Source organism: Catharus ustulatus, chromosome 2, assembly GCF_009819885.2.
Source record: "Catharus ustulatus isolate bCatUst1 chromosome 2, bCatUst1.pri.v2, whole genome shotgun sequence".
In the NCBI taxonomy this organism is placed as follows: domain Eukaryota; kingdom Metazoa; phylum Chordata; class Aves; order Passeriformes; family Turdidae; genus Catharus; species Catharus ustulatus.
Genome location: NC_046222.1, coordinates 52,627,264 through 52,645,254, shown reverse-complemented (window position 1 = coordinate 52,645,254; position 17,991 = coordinate 52,627,264). Strand labels below are relative to the sequence as shown.

Below are 17,991 nucleotides of genomic sequence, written 5' to 3'. Positions count from 1 at the left end.
CTTTGTCACCAGAGTTAAAAGGCGTCCATCACAGACCAGCATCTCCCCTCTCCAGGGGAGATGCATGAACAGGAAACAGAAAAGCTGATTCCCAAACAAAGAGTTTAAAACCCTACCCAAAAACAAGTATCAGGTGGAGAGACACACACACAAGGACACTGAGCTGATACTCTTATCTAATGTAACAGCATCAATATCTCACCTCTTCACAGTGTTTAAACACATGACCATTAACTACGGTAATTTTACAACCATAAGGCGCACTTGACTATAAGGTGCACTTTTTTTGCAGCGAGGAGCTGTGCAGAACGCAACAAAGTAATGAATTACTGGTAGGTGCTCAATTTGCAAACATTTTTCAAAGATCAGTGTAGCCTTTAAATACAGCCCCAGGCGCCCTCCCCGTGCAGCGGGCCCTGGCACTCCTGCCCGCCCCTGGCACCGGCTGGCACGGTTCATGGCTCCTGGCTCCCACTGCACGGTCGCGCTGCATCCTGGCTTCCCCCTGGCCGGTGGCAGCGGTGCTTCTCGCCGCTTTCCCGGGCAGCGCTTCTCGCTGCTTCTCCCCACTTCCCCGCAGCTGTGTTGCTTGTCGCTGCTTCCCCGCGGCCGGCGGTGGTGCCACCGCTTCTCCCTGCTTCCCCGCAGCGGCGGCTGCGCCACTTCTCCGCGCTTCCCCGCAGCTCCACCGCTTGTCGCTGCTTTGCCGTGGCCACAGGGGCCAGGTCGCCGCCACTTTGCCGCGGTCGCAGGGGCTGGGTCACCGCCACTTTCCCCCAGCCGCCTGGGCCGCACCACTGCTGTTCTGATGCCGCCACCGGGCGGGCTCTGCTCGGGACTGTTGTGGTCTCGCACTTCTCGTTCCCCCCGTACCCGTTCCAGGGCCACCCGGCTTCTCGTTTCCCCTGCGCCTGAGCCGGCACCACCCAGCTTCTCATCCTCCCCGCCCCCGCGCCCGGGGTGGTGCTGCCCGGCTTCTTGTTCCGCCCGCGCCCGGGCTGGGGGTGGCGGCAGCTGCCTCCCTCCCCACGTGGCTTCTGCCGGCCATGGCCACCCACTCCCGCCCCCCGTCACGACTAGGCGTTCCTGTGGCACCATCCCCCCATTGCAGCTCACACTTCCGGTTTGGCAAATTTCGCAACTTTGTACATCATATAAGGCGCACTGGATTATAAGGCGCACTTCTGGGTTCGGGGGAAAAATTTAGTCAAAAGGGTGCGCCTTACAGTCGTGAAATTACTGTAAGTATCAATCAAAGAGGAGGAGCAACTCATGATACTGTGACTTCTGTCCCTTTGGCCACAAAAGGCTGAACTGAACAGATACTATGTAGAAAGTGTACCAGGAAACTCAGACTACAACAACTTACGACAGCACCACAAGGAAAGAAACTAATGCCCAGGAGATCTGTACAGAATGATGAGAATTGTGGAGAAGGAACAAAAAAAATGAAAAATAAAAGCTCACTTGGCTAATAGAGTAAAATGAGTGATGGACTGTGGAACAACGTGGAAGAAAACTGGAGGAAGAAAAGGAAGAAGTAATCACAAGGAAAAAAGAGTAAAACTGAGAGCATGAAGAAGGATCACAAGGAAAACACTGTGAACAGAAAGAGCATTAACCACAAATACCTACACTAAGGTTATGAGAAGATTGCTACATCCAACACCCGAGGATCCATTACACCGCTTTGTTCCTCTGAACAGTTATTTGTTAATGTAGACCTATGACAGCTCAAAACTGCAGTTGGATGTTTTTCTACTTTTGCTTCAATTTATTAGCTTATTCATCAAGACACTGTCAAATCATGTGAGGTTTCTGGTGATACGTTATGGAGATGGAATAAGTATTGGTTTAGGTATCAGTATTCATTTCACATTTTTCCCATACAGTGTAAGAATCAACAGTATTCATGCTCTGAACTAAACAAACTGCTTAAAAATCCCATGCATAATAAAAACTTACGAATAGCAACTAATTGCTACCTAGCAAGATCTTTGTTAGATTTCCTGTGCAAAAATTAAAACTGGTGTGAAAACTTAAACTATACTTCATTGGTGCTAATGAGAGTCAAAGGGCTAAATCTGCATGCACAACACCAAAAACACCCACAGAGACAAAAAGCAAACACGACCTTGTTTTTATATAATTGCTGTTTTAGTACCAGTATATTTACAGATATGGAAGCATCTGAATTACACTTAGATTCACTTACGGTACATTTAACAAATCCTGTGATATTTCACAATAGCATACTTTCTAGGAGTGAGATAACATCTACTTTTATGATTAAATCAAATGGAAATAGTTTCCTTTGCTATAGGTAAAGTACAGTAATTTCACTATTAAGGGGTACTCTTTTGACTAAAATTTGGGTCCAAACCCGGAAGTGCACCCTATACTCCAGACCGCCTTATATATGGACAAAGTTCGGAAATTTGCTAACCCAGAAGTGCGAGCTGCGACCGAGCCACAGCCAAAACAAACCCCAAACACTAACAAAGTGTCATGGGTTACAATACAGGATGTGATCAAAGTTTCTATTCTATAACTATTTGTTGTGACGAGGTGGGGGCAGTGATCCTTATCTCTGTGGGAGATACTCTGCTAATGGGCCATCTATAGAAACCAGTAGGGTGTTGTTCTTTATCTTTGCAACCCCTCACCCTTCCTCCAGGGAGTTATCTTCTGGTAATGGTCCATTGAGTCCCACTGTGTGACTGATAAAATTACTGCATCCCATAGAGAGGTGCTCCAGTCAGGGGGGGAGAGCCCAGAATTTCTTACCTAGAAAAAAACTGAAATACTAGGACACCGAGTAGCCCTTTCTCTACTGGCCTCTAGAAAAAAACAAGATTTCTGCACATCACTACTAGACCTCTGGAAGGAAACTGCAGCTTGTAGAGGACCACTGCTTCAACTGAATCACATCTGTCACTGCAAGAAGACTGCAGCCACTATTTAATCAAACTGCTACCAACACCCTGACTGATGGGCTGTCAGGTTGTACTCTGACTTTGTCAGGGTTTGGAGTTAGTTTCTGTGTAGTACTGTATTTCAATTTTAATTTCCCTAGTAAGAGCTGTTATTCCTAATTCCCATATCTTTACATGAGAGCCCCTTGATCTCAAAATTATAATAATTTGGAGGGACAGGGTTTACATTCTCCATTTCAAAGAGAAGCTCCTGCCTTTCTCAGCAGACACCTGCCCTCCAAACTAAAACACAAAGTCAGAGGGTGTTGGTAGCAGTGCCATTAAATGGTGGCTACAGTCCTCCTGCAGCGACAGATATGGTTCAGTGGAAGTAGTTGTCTGTATTTCACCTGGTCACAACAGATGGTGATAGAATAGATGCTTTGATCACATCCTGTGTTGTAACCCAAAACACCACGGCTGGCATGATTGTTACTAATTCATTACTTTGTTGAGCGTGGAACGTCACTGCCAAAAAAAAAAAAGCACGTCTTATACTCCGGTGCGCCTTATGTATGGACAAAGTTCGGAAATTTACTGACTCCCAGAGGTGTTCCTGATAATCCGGTATGCCTTATAGTCGTGAAATTGCTGTAATTTCCTCCCCATTACCGGCCGTCAGACATGAGACTTCTTTGGAGCACTGTAGAGGCTGCTCTTGGAGCAGGGCAGCCCTGGGCAGGTGCAAAGGCAGACCCCACATGGATGTCCTGTCCCTGCTCTCACAGGGACCAGAAGCAGAGCATTTATAGGAGCAGAGCATTTATAGGAGCAGAGCAGGGCCGTGACTCTGTCCCTACAAAGCCTCCAAGCACTTGGGTGCATTTGCCAGCCCCATCGGCATCTCTGTCAGAAGGACGCCATAAGAAATGACAAAAATACCTGTGAGGGTTGAAACTGATACTTGCTCAGCCCTAAGGAGAAACAGGACTTTCATCAAATCAAGTAGTTCAGAATTCCACAGCATTCCCAGCTGGAACCCAAATCCAGCACTGAGCCAGTTCCTGGGAAAAAAGGAGTTCTCTCCCAGCCAAATGCAGAAAATCAGAAGCACTCAGACAGTTCTTTGAGGGAACGCTAATTTACTTAACACCTATCCTAACTTATTAATCACCTATGCTAATTTATGTCCACCCATCTCAGAAGGCCTCTCCCATGACAGTGAACACCAGCTTGGAGCCTGGGGGCCGTCTCGGGCGAGCCTCTTGCAGACCATGCAGCCTCCGTGGTCTCCTGGACACCATCTGTGCCACCAAGCTTGGGTTGCCCCCAGCTGGCTCCGGCACAGCATCCTGGGAGCCCTGTGGTGGACACTCGTGGCTGCAGGACACTTGTGGCTCTGCCACCTGCTCCTGGGAATGCCTCGCTGGTTCCAGCTTGGTTTCCGTTTCAGCTTCCCGGCTTTCCCTGGTCGTGTCAACATGCTGGGTTGTGCCGGTGCTGTTGATGTCCATGGGATGTTGTTGATCTTGAAGGGAGCAGGAAAAGCTGTCCAGGCATTCCTCGGTGTTCATAAACTGGAAGGGCCCCCCGAGAGGCTGTGGGGAATCAAGGCCTACAGGAGTGAATCTTTGGGAGGGAGGCAGGAACTTGGAGAGAAGGACGGGTCTTGCCATGTGGAGAATCTTGAAGGACTGGGGGCTCTCAGCAGGAACGGGGGCTGTGGGAAGCTGCTCGCAGGGACGTGAGGTCTCAGTGATGGGGAGGTTCTCTGATGGAGGGGGGCAGTTGACATCAGGGAGGGTCTTGCAGCCTTGGTGGCTGTCAGAGGCAGTGGAGGCTCGTGGAGTGCTGGATCTCTGACAGCCTGAGTTTCTTGGACGGATGGTTGGTCCACGACGGAATCTCCTCAGAGGCCTGGAGGCTGTCCCAAGGATGGCCAGTCTCAGTGGGAGCAGGCTCTTGGAGGGACGGAGGTGCCTGGAGCAGCGGGCTGAGGCACAGCAGGGCAGGTGGCCTCCCTTCCACAGCTGCTGCAGCTGTACCCAGAGCGCCTGCCACATCCCGGAATAAAGGGAAGCTGATGCCCCACATGGAACCCAGAGCAGCAGCAGCAGCCTCTGCAGCTCCTTGGCCATACTCAGGCAGGGGCCGCAGCTGCAGGGGACGCTCGGCAAATTCGTGGGAACATGTGGTCGCTTCCAAGGGGTCGCACGAGGTCTGGAGGCCCTGGGAGCCACAGGGGCTCCTGAGCTCCTCTGTGGGCCCCTGGCTTGGACTCTGGGGCGCTTGCGCAGCTTCTGAGTCCTGGCCTGCTGCCCCCGTGGTGCCCAGTGGCCAGTGGCCCACCAGACAGCCGCGGTGGCCAGCAGCAGGACAAGTGCAGTCACCAGGACACCGACCTCGCTCATGGCTCCGGCGTGTGCCATTGCAACTGCACTGGCGGCTATGGGTTTGGCCCAGTATTTATAGGGATGGCCCTGTGATGTCACAGTGCTGGGGCCATTACACTGCTACACCACAGCTCAGCCTCACGCTTGTGTCACCCCCCTTTGTGCTGTCACAGCCCAGCCCGCCTCAGGGCAGCAGGACCGGCTCAGCCCTCAGGGTGCTCATGACCACGAAAGGCCTGCAAGTGGAAATGGGAGCCCAACCCATGGCAGTGAAGCGTTCCTAGGAGCAAGAGACACATCTGGAAGAGGCCTGGTGCCACCACTGCCCACCCCATGGCTCCCAGGACACTGTGGCACTGCCAGCGGCGAACAGCCTTTGCCCCGTGCCTGAGAAGATCCTGCAGACCTTACATACTGGATTAAAGATTTGGGCCACCAGCTAGCCCTGCCAGAGTCTGTCATATTGAATAGAAACCTGATTTATTGATAAAGTGAGGACCAGGCAGTCCCTGCCTGCAGCATGATACAGGCACGGTGACACAGACATGGTGACAGGGGCATGCTGACTGGCACGGCCCCGTGGCAACCCAAGTACAGTAATTTCACCTGGTCACAACAGATGGTGATAGAATAGATACTTTGATCACATCCTGTGTTGTAACCCAAAACAACACGGCCGGCGTGATTGTTACTAATTCATTACTTTGTTGTGCACGGATCCTCACTGCCAAAAAAAAATAGCGCACCTTATAGCCCGGTGCGCCTTATGTATGGACAAAATTCGGAAATTTGCTGACTTCCTGATGCGCACCTTATAATCCGGTGTGCCTTATAGTCGTGAAATTACTGTACTTAATAAAAGACATATTCAGTGTATGAAAACGTCAACAGAAAACAGTACAATATTGAACACCTCAGTTGTTTCTCAGGTTGAGAAACACCCAATGACCCCAGAGAAAGAGCAGTCTCTTGAAAGAATAATCTCCAAATGTGCTACTGTGATCTGTACATAACAGTTCAAACCAGAAGAATGAAATACCAGAGGAACTAAAACCCATCAAGAACTACATTCTGTTTCAAGCCCTTACATTTTACCTATAGAAGTGGGTTAAAAGACCTAAAAAAACCCCAAAAAGTTCAAACCAAAATAACTTTATTAGGAAGAGGCAAAAAAATTGATGTATTGCATCAGACCAGCAATTCATCTAGTCCAGTATATTTTTTAACAGTAGTAAGAGGAAAGAGTACTTAGGGACATCACAAAACCTTCACTTTCTCCAGTGCTCCTCATACCCTCACAGCATTGACAAATATTACCTTAGGAAATACCAGAAGACAGACATAATTAAGTTGGTCCTTTTAGAACAAGCAGAGCCAAGTCCTGAAGGTTTAGCATAGTGAGAAGTCTACCCTTACAGTGCAGAGAATGCAAGTCAGGTCTGTTAATTTTTTTTGCCAGAAGGACATCAGACTTGTCTTCAGAGAAGGCAGAACTTTGCAGAATTTTTATTCTCATTATTTATCACGTGTCCAGCAGCAAAACTTGTTTTACCACTATTTTACCTATTAATGTTTGACATGCTTCTTAAATACTTGCTTCTAGATATTACAAAGTTGTTATAATTTATTACAAGCAACTTCTAAAAACCCTAATTATTACATTTAGAGCCTAGCAGAATGGTAAAAAGTTCAGTTTCATCTGAAGTTCCTACAAGAACAGCTACTAAATATCATAAAATTTTATTTCAAACTATGGTGCACTACAAAAAGCAATTATTCATCCATGTGCTTGTGCACATGTTCACAGAAAACTTAACAAGAACTGCAAGTACAATCGAAGATTTAGAATCCTCTGTTTGATGAGACTACATGAACCAAAAAAAAAGAAAGTATTTGTGAAACAGCACTATACTCTACTTACCTCTGCCTATTTTACTAGTTGTTCTACTTTTTTCAGACTTCTAGAAGAAAGAACAAAAAAAAACCAAGTAAGAATATACAAAAAGCCTCAAATATTTCTACAGAAATACACCAAGAGTCAAAGCACTCATCAGATTCTAAATGTATACACAGATGTTTCAACTCAAAAATTAATATGAAAAATAAAGTAAAATGTTATTCATCATCAAGAATTGCAAAAGATATCCTAAACACTTGCATACTATTACTCAGAAAATAGAGCAAGGCGAGAAAAGAGAAAATGCTTTTTCGTGACTCAATTTATACCAGAGCTCTTTAAATTATTACTATAATGTCTTTTTGTAATTATTTATTTTTTTATTATGTATCTCCCGAGCGCTAAGTTTGGAATATGGAGCTCTACAATAAAAACACACCTGTTCAGTGTGGAAAAAAACCCAACACACTCTATTCATTTAATCTACTATCAAAATGCAATTCTTAAAGACTCAAATGCAATTTATATCAAGACAAATATCAAAAGGTATTTGCACATAACATGACTCCACTGGAATTTATTCACAGGTATCACAAACATCAGGTATCTCTGCACTGCCCAGAAAATTGTAAGAAGGAAAACAGAGCTTTCATTTGTTGCCCAATTTATCCCAGGTGACAGCACCCCAGTGCTTTGGTTTGACCTCATGAAAAAATCAAACTCATCTTTGCTAATTCCATAAGAATGTTGTAGGATTGATCTTGGTTCCATGTTTTAAGACTTTCAGATAGAAATGCCATACATATCCTTAGCAGTAAGCTCATACATAGTTTTCCTACCCTTGAGACAAGTTCTATTTTTAAATACTTAGCCCCCTCAATTTTTAAAATATCAGTTCCATGTAATCCTTTTAGCTCTATTTGCATTGGATGATCTTTCCTCTGACTTTTGCACTGAAATGAATAAACTCCAACTTCCCTGGTAGTCATCTGTAAAATTACTGCAACTCCATCCATTCTTATGATCCTTTCCCTGATGCCTGGGTTAATAAAGTTTAAAAGATTAATTTACTTTGATGTCTAGACATAAGACTGTCATTATATAGCACAGTAAGTTAACATTTTAAGCTAACCTGTATAAGAAAAAATAATGATTTTCCAAGCAAACAAAAACCTATGTGTTTTGTGGTACAAAAGAAGAACAAGCCATATTTGAAACTACTTTTATTAAAACACAAACCAATTGTTGCCTATTATATTCCTGTTAATGTTCTTTTTAAGAAAAGGGGGAAAAATATATTTTGACCTGAAGAGTTCTAGGAAGCACCTCTGACTTTATCTGAGGGAAGGTTTTCAAACTCTAAAATAGTATGAAAGCCTTCATAAATTATATCCTCTCTAAGAAGGGTAGCAGCTGGATTGAGACAGTGACGGAATTTAACAAACAGCATGTTTGGTATTGTCATTATTACTACTATGACAACAGAATGACATGACCAAATCTCCCAGACACTGGCAGATTAGCAGTTTGCAATAGGGGTATTTTCCACTTAGAAAAATTACTGTAGTCATAGCAATCACAATCAAAATCAAAAAATATTTAGAAATATGTACTTCTGACTATATTTCTATTTTATGTCAGATCACTAGATCTAAATGGAATTTATAGATTCTAACTATTGATTCATTCCAGTTTTTTATTTTCCTCCCTTAAATATCTATACACAAATATCTGTTACAACTATGTACTCATATAAAAGTAGTAATCAGAAATCTGTCAAAGGACATGCATGCATACACACCTAACACTCAGTATGTTACTTAAAGCTAGGTCTAGCTCTGACCATTAGTTCTCCTAATCTGAATAACCTGAAATTTAATACATGAGCTTTGCTTGAGCTGTGACTTGAGTGGTAATATGTAATAATGCTAATTTGGCACAGAGGCAGCCATTTCCCTCTCAGTGTATTATATAATTAACAAAACCAAGAAGAAAGGAAAACCTGTCTTTGAATTAATAAAGGTTATGTACTCAAAAACTTTTCTCAACAGCAATAGCACTAAGAACTTACATGACACACAGCAGAAAGACATCACATGAAATTTGGTACTACTGAAGTCAATAATTAAATATTCAATGCCGCAGATATTGGGCTCTCTGCTTAGGTCTGTTCTATCTTATATTGTAATGTCTGTAAAATGTTCCTCCTCTAGCAATTAAAATTCATTACCTGCAGCACTGGTAGTTCAGTCTCATCTTCTGCACCTTCAGAAACTACACTTAGAGCAAAGGCTGAAAGAAAAAATAGACTTTTTTCATATTACAGGAGCTCACCTTCACAACTGATGAAGTTCTGTAGCAAAAAAAAAAACCAAACAATTCCTCCCCCCCATTCATTTAGGTAGATTTTTCACATTAAATGATACTGTATTTGTAATAATCTTTGTGAACATGAGAGTCTGTTCTTCAAGAATTTATACATTTGCTGCCTGACAGCTCCCACATCATTATTTAAAAAATGACTCTGATATGAAGCCAATTTTTCTTGGCTTCAAGGCAAATAAATCCCTTTAAAAAAATCTGTTCAGTCCAGTAGCTCACTTGATAGCAGCCTAATGTGCTACCACACAGGAGACCTGCAGTCCACTGTTTCTAGGTTAAAGTTTGGATTTCCAAAGCTTCTCTTGGAACCACAAAAAATGACAGCGGCTGACAGAAATTTCTATCAAAAGTGAAGATGACTATCACAGGCTTTGAATGCCATCTTTGAAAAACAGTCGAACTTGTAAATGCATGAGACCCAAATAAATGTTTACAAAAAGAACAGGGACCCTACAGAGCTAATCTGCACAGAAGTAGCATTTTCTTAAACTATTTATAGTGACACCACCCTTTGCATACACTTCTGGTTTATTGTATTAGAAAAAATAATCGGGTTCTGGAGTTACTTTTTCGTTGTTGATGTAATCAATTTGTCTCAGCCTGCTCATTTGTAAAAGTAGTTCCATTTAACATACGGAAGTCTTGCTAAGATTCTTCTTAAGAAGTCTTTTTCTTAAAAGTACTAAAGAGATGCAAATGAAAGCAAACTGTTACAATTTGGAAGGAATTCAAGATACTATTCATCATGGTCAAATTGATGGTTTTCTTAAAAACTGGGGCAGAAAACAGATTCAAGTGGATTGTCTCACTACAAATTTAAATTATTTATTGCTTGAAATTTACTTCAGCGTGAACTGTTAGTCATTATCATTCCTTTGATGCACTACAAACCTACAATATAGGACAGCAAGACCAGATTGTCCTAGGTCTAGGATGCCCCATCTCTGAACACCTACATCCTTATGTTCTTCCAGCTGGAGATCAAATTTCATCAAGTGTCCAGGAGCTGAGGTTCACAGTGACATCTCAGGTCCTGGTTAACTTGCATCTCAAATTACACTACTAGATCCAGACATCCCAAAAATCATTCTAACACACCAGACTCATGGTGGCCATAAATCAGAATCATAGAATATTCTGAGTTGGAAGGGACCCACAACTCTTAAATGAGTGGCTAGTGCAGGGACTGAACCCATGGAATGAGCACCAGGCTCTAACCAGCTGAGCAAATCTCAAGGTCACTTTCCTCCTTTTCTCCCAATATAACAGTATTTACAGATTCAGACAAGGAACAGCTTCCCCTACACAAACCAGATCTACACCTTCTTCTTGACACAATCCTAATTATAAGATCAACACAAAACATCCTTATTCCAGGAAATGTATTAATTATGTAGTATTAACCTGAAGAAGTGTCACTTCATAAATTCAGCCTTATTCACAAGCCTAATTTTCAGTTTTTAATATGCACCCGAGGAATGACACGTGAAACCTAAGACAACTGACTGACAAGAGATGCTGCCTCTGTCACCACACTGCATTCAATAACCCATGCCACACTGATCCTAAGCTTTATAAAATATTAATAAACATGATCCTTGAAACAAATCAACCAATAATCAGATCACCTATTTCACACTACATCTTTGAGACCACAGATTAAGCTCTTCAGGGAATTACAGTAATTTCACGATTATAAGCCACACTGACTATAAGCCGCACTTTCGGGTGTCAGCAACTTTTCATTCTTTGTCCATATATAAGCTGCACCTGATTATAAGCCGCACATTACAATACAGAGTGTGATAAAAGGTATCTATTCTATCACCATCTGTTGAGGGTGGGGGCAGTGATCCTTATCTCAACGGCAGACATTCTGCTAATGGGTCATCCATTGAAACCAGGCGGGGCATTGTTCTTTATCTTTTCACAACCCATCCTTCCTCCAGCCAGTCATTTTCTGCTAATGCCCATTGAGTCCCACTGTGGGACTGATAAAATTACTGCATCCCATTGGAAGTTGCACCAGCCAGGGGGAAGAGCCCAACATTTCTTACCAAGATAAAAACAGAGGTTTTGGAACACTAAGGTACCCCCTTTCTCCACTGGACTCCAGAGGAAAACCGGATTTCTGCACATCACCACTGGACCTCCGGAGGCAAACTGCACCTTCTACAGGAGCACTGCTCCAACTGAATCACATCTGTCACTGCAGGAGGATGCAGCCACCATTTAATGGGACTGCTACCAACACCCTGCCTGACAGGGTGTCAGGTTGTACTCTGTCAGGGCTTGGAGTTTGTTTCTTTGTAGTACTGTATTTCTATTTTAATTTCCCTAGAAAAGAACTGTTATTCCTAATTCCCATATTTTTGCCTGAAAGCCCCTGGATTCAAAATTATAATAACTTGGAGGGAGAGGGTTTACATTCTCCATTTCAAAGAGAAGTTCCTGCCTTTCTCAGCAGACACCTGTCCTCCAAACTAAAACAGCAACTTTTTGTTCTTTGTCTGTATATAAGCCACACCTGATTGTAAGCCACATTTTGGGTTCGGACCAAATTTTTAGTCAAAATGGTGCAGCTTATAATCGTGAAATTACTGTAATTAAACAACCTACTCATCCTGCATTTACAGAACCATAGATTTGTTGAGGTTGGACAGGATCCCTAATGGTCATTTAGTTCAATCCCCCAGAAATAGATCCTCAAGACCCTATCTAGTTAGGTTTTGATCATTTCCTAGAACAGACTCCATAAATGCTCTGAGCAACCTCTTCTAGTGTTCATTCTTAGATTAAAAATAAAAAAACAAAACCCAAACCACAAAACAAACAAAAACCAAATAAAGAAGTAATTATGTTCAAGCAGAATTTCCTGTATTTCAGTTCGTGTAAACTGATTCGTGTTCTGCTAAGTACCAGAGTCTGGTTCTGTCTTCTTTATTGCATCCCATCAGGTATTTAAATGTTGGATGTCCTCCCTGAACCTTCTTTTCTCCAGGCTAAACAACCCCAGCTCCTTCAGCCTCTCCTTGTCTGTCAGGGGTTCCAATCTATTAATAATGTCCATGGTCCTTTGCTGGACTCACTCCAGTATGCCATGTCTCTCTTGTACTGGAGAGCCCAAACTGGGATACAGCACCCCAAGAGTGTCACACCAGTGCTGAGCAGACAGGAGGGGTCACCTCCCTTGCCCTGCTGCCAACATTCTTCCCCCTGCAGCTCAGAGGGCTGCTGGCCATCATTGCCACAATGGTTAAACACTACTGGAGCCACTCATCAGAGCCCACGAGCCAACCAAGTCAGTTTTCTATCCACTTTGCTGCCCAGAGACACACCCATACTTCTATCAGTTTGTTATGACATTATAGGAGACAGGAGTAAACTCAAACTCCTTGCTGAAGTTGAGATGAACAACATCCACTGCTTTCTTCACACTCATGAAGGCAGTCGTGTCATCACAGAAGTTTTTTGGGTTGGTTAAGCATGACTGCCCATTCATAAGAACATGGTGACTTCTCCCAGTCACCCTCTTGTCCTTTATATGCTTGTCTTGTCCTTTCTTGTTTGGCAGTGATACTGAGGGTTATTTGCTCCATCACCTTCCCAGGGACTGAGGTACCACTAGCCAACTTATCCTTGCCCTTCTTGAAGACCAGGGTGATATTCTAGTCTTGAGGAAACTCCCCCCAGTCACCATCACCTTTCAAAGATTGACACCATCAAACTCCACCAGTGCTTGTATGTGCCCACCATCAGGTCCTGTGGCATCTGTATGTCCAGTTTGTTTAAATGTTCCTTAAACCAGTCCTCCTCCAGTGGGATTAACTCTTCTATGTTCCAGACTTTCTCGTGAGTTTCAGGACCCTGGGATTTCTGAAGGTGAGTCTTAGAAATATTGATCAAGGTAAGAAGGTTCGAAGTTCCTTGCCCTTTTTTATATCCTTCATTTAACTCTGTCCTCCATTCATAAGAAGATCTATTATTATTTTCCCTAGTCTCCCTTTTGCTGATACACCTGCAGAAGCCCTTTTTCTTACCTTTCAATAGTTGAATCCCTCACCAGATTCAACTCCAGGTGGGCCATGAGTTTCCCAATGGCATACCTGCACTCTCAGACAGTGTCTCCATGTTACTCTTGTGGAGACCTGACTGTATTTCCATCTCTTATGTGCTTCCTTTTTCATGTTTGAGCTTTTCCAGGAGCTCCTGTTTGTGCATGTGGGCCTCCTGTCATCTTTGCCTACCTTTCTGCATGTGAGAATGGATCATTATTGCAGGAGATGAGCCTTGAAAATCAACCAGCTCTGACCCTGTCACACAGTGCAATTTCAACACTCACAAATACAATTTATTCAACAAACCAATACATGCAATGAACGTTAGTCTCTTGCTATATCATTATTCTTATTCTCCATGGTTTCAGAAAATCAGTTTCCCCTCCTTTTCCAACCATTAACCACTTTAAAATGACTTGGTATCTTTTACATTAAATATATCAGGAAGACCTTTTCCAGCTAATACATTTTAATAAGACAAGAACTGTTCAGACTGTTTTTTAACTACTGAAGAACCATTAACAAAACAGACTAACAGACCCCTGAAGACACCATCAAAAAAGCCTCAAGAGTCCTCACCCAACAGTAATGAAGTTTTTCACGCATGCAGGCTATATGAATTTATCTTAGCAACACTCTTCTACCTGATTAGCAAATCTGTTATGCACATCTAATTTGATAAAGCAGCTGTCAGAAGTCTACTGTGGTCAAGACTGCTCTGGCTAAGCAACCTGATCTCTCAGCATGGAAATAAATATCCTCTTCTAAGGATTTACTGGGAAAAGGGCAGCAGGAAAAGAACATGGTAAATTTAGCTGGTCTACAAAATACCAACAAAGGGACCGCAGGGTAGGTAGAAAACACAGTGCCTTGGCACAAGTGGACAACTCCAAGATTAATTCATTCACATGCAATTCCCTTACAAGAGGTTTGTGACGTAGGTGTTCCCAGGAATGGACCACTGACGGAAAAATTCTAACTCCAGATGCAGTTCATGACCAGGTCGCTTGTACAACACAGGCAGAAACTATAAATTCTCTGTGTGAAGGATATCTTTTTGTTGCATGCAAGGCACATGTGCACAAAGAAGGATGACCTATGTTTAGGAGCTATCAGATGCTACTGTAACAAAACAGTAACTTTTCTCGCCCAAACATCGTTATTAATTCAGACAACTGCAACGGATTTCTTTTGGTATAACTCCCTAAAACGCATATCAATGCCTGGAGTTAGAGGCACCTTTGCTAAATCCAGAATTTCCTCTAATCCTTTTCTGTTTTCTAATACAACGCAACCATACCTCAGCTGGACCACTGACTTGCCACAGAGCACAGAGAAAATAAGATTGCAAGAAGTAACTTATTAGCTGGTAAAAGTGCAAGCCCTGCAGCTACCACAGTAACCAAAAGACCAGGGAGATTACAGTAATTTCACGACTATAAGGCACACCCTTTTGACTAAAATTTTCCCCGGAACCCGGAAGTGCGCCTTATAGTCCGGTGCGCCTTATCTGATGGACAAAGTTCAAAAATTTTGCCTACCCAGAAGTGAGAGCTGCGAGCCACGGGGGGAGCCGGCAGGGCCATGGCTGCCAGGTGGAGGCGGGGCGGAGCAGCGGCGGGCACGCCCCGGCCCCGTGCAGCAGAGCCGCCCCTCCAGAGGCACGCCCTGGCCCCGTGGAAGTGGAGCTGCCCCTCCAGAGGCACCCCCCGGCCCCGTGGAGGCGGCACGGAGGGGCGGCAGCCATGCCTCGGCCCCACTGGATACAGGCGGGCCCAGGGGCCAATGGCTGCCGGACTGAGGTGGGGCCTCGTCCAGCAACCGCGCGGGGGGAGCTGGGGGCAGAGCCTCACTGCAAAAAAAAAGTGCGCCTTATAGTCCGGTGCGCCTTATCTGATCTACAAAGTTGCAAATTTTGCCAACTCCCGGGGGGTGCGTCTTTTAGTCCGGTGCGCCTTATGGTCGTGAAATTACTGTAACTGTACCTTTTCTCATAAACAAAGCTACACAAAGCAGAAAAAAAACCAGCAAGGCATCATCTTAAGTGCAACCTGCAATCTTGTATTTGTCACTTCATTATTTAATGCACTGTGTACTCTGAAGGTTGTTAGCACACATTGTGCATTAACATCATGTCATCTGGCACAAGCAGGCAGAATCAGAATGTGTCAATCGCTAGTCCTCCCCTCCTTTTGCTAAATGGCCAAGAACTGAGGATAAGAAAAGCAAAGAAATTTTAGAAACGCTTCAAAGTTCTACATTATCATCAATCTTATCTTTGTGTCTTTTGAGAGCATGACTAAAATCCACCAGAAAACCTAGACAACATATTTGGATCCATTCAAAACCTGGACATCTAATATGAGAATTCCTATTCAATTAAATTCCTTCAACTCCTATTTATTTTTGTCAAGTGTTTTATTATTTCCATTAAAATTTTGATAAACGAAAAGACTTGCTTATAACACTAGAAAGTAAAACTCAGCAAATATTTTCATTGTTCAGCAACCAAACTGCAGGAATATGTGCAGGATAGAAAAATGGATGTAAACGCTGCAGCATTAAAATACAATAAATATCACATTTTATATGTAGAAGCAATCCACTCCTCAGTAACACTCTTTCTTGCATACACAACTTCCAAACGTTTACAATTATACGTCCTTGAAGTGCAAAGGATGCTAAAACCTGAGGAGTTAACTCTTTGCTTTCAAAGACTAATCCACCTGAGAAAGAAAAGCATCACTTCTATTATATTCCCCTTTTACAGTCTGATTCACGGTTGACTGACCCCAGTGTCACTCCAACCACCTCACTGAGCTGTGGGTCAGTTTAAATGAGCTACAAAAAAGTAACAATTCCATGACTTAATATATGGTAATACTGTGACTGATAATAACCACTTCAAATAATGACAGCTAGTGATTATGTTGTACACAGTGGAGAAAACACTTAAAATACAATTTCTTTATACTTCTAATAATAATTTAATGAAAGGTCTATTTTTGTTTTGGCTGGGTTTCTTCCCCCTTACAAGTTTTCAAAGAACATAAGATTCTGTGGGTTGACATGATACCAGAGAAAATCTGCACTGATGCTGTCAGTCAAAGAGATGGGATCTTCAGTTATGAGACAGCCTGTGAGCACAATAAGTTATTTTGTGTATTTATATGCAAGCTTTTATAATATTTCTTCACTGTTGCCACCCCATCAGCACCAAAGACTGGTCTAGCCAGATTAGAATGTATTACAAATTCATCAACACAAAATGGGGAGAGAGCAGGGGGAAGAAGAAGAGGAGAGGCTGATGCAAGCAAATTTACAGCATCTGAAGCTTTCCATAAAATAAAAGCAACTACTTATATTTTTTTTTTTTTAACAAATGGCACATAATGGGATGAAGGCAGCTGAAATCACCACTTTGAACCACTGGAACATCTAAATGAGTGCTGTGTACATCACTATCTTTATAAAAGGCAAGCAAAGAAAAAACATGGAAGAAAAAGCATCATCATGATCCCTTCTGATTGCCTAGAAGTTGCACCATACAAAATCATCTGAATACATTTTCTCATTCTGTAAGCTGCCACTTGCAAGCTGGAATTTATGAAATTACTGAACTAACGACAGACAAGCTGTTTGCTTCTGCACAAGGCAACCCAAATTATTTCTGTTTTCGAAGAACAAACTTACTATCCAGGCCATCTCAAAAGCACGGGTTATTTGGAAAAGGACAGACTCTGTAACTTACACTGGTATTAGAAAACCAAAAGAAAACCACAATACTGCAGGAAGCTTCTGGTGAATAAATTCCATACAAGCATTTACCAAGACCTACTAAACAAGAACGTGTTTCCATTTCTGCTTTCTACCTGCATGTATGTAGGTATATATGCATGTAGAATAAGTACAGATATGGGAAAAACTGAATCTACTATTCTCTGACTATGATTTCAATCTGTTTGCGATTACAAGTGCTGTAGTACCTTATTGGAGCCAAACTACTCATCCCAGAAAGAATGAAATGCAGCTTTAGGAAGAGCTATAGAGTATTAGGACTCCTCCAAAACCCAAGCTGTATCAGTGAAAGGAAAAGCGTTTAGCAGAAGAAAAACCAAAATATCACAGTTTTACTTTGCTGAAAATGTGATTTATTAGTACCACATTTCCCCTGCATATTTTTTATGCACAAGCCATAGCAGTGGAAGAGAATCAAATCCAAAGGCTCACAACAAACTGACAAGCCTATGCAAACAGAGATGAAAATATTTAGGAATAGAAATAATGAGAAACAGAATAGATGCAAACATTTACTTCTGTCTTTTACACTCACGCCAACAGCTCCC

The 17,991-nt window shown here is 43.0% G+C and overlaps 1 protein-coding gene across 1 annotated transcript in view; it reads right to left on the bottom strand.

Annotated features, from left to right (window-relative positions):
• The window catches only part of LOC116992904 (beta-1,3-glucosyltransferase-like), a 53,941-nt gene that overhangs the window by 35,300 nt on the left and 650 nt on the right, over positions 1-17,991 (bottom strand). The window contains exons 2-3 of the mRNA XM_033053015.1: positions 9,436-9,497; positions 7,230-7,269 (exon numbers count right to left, since the gene is read on the bottom strand). Of these exons, the coding sequence (XP_032908906.1) occupies positions 7,230-7,269; positions 9,436-9,497 (102 nt within the window). The remainder of the gene's footprint in view (positions 1-7,229; positions 7,270-9,435; positions 9,498-17,991) is intronic.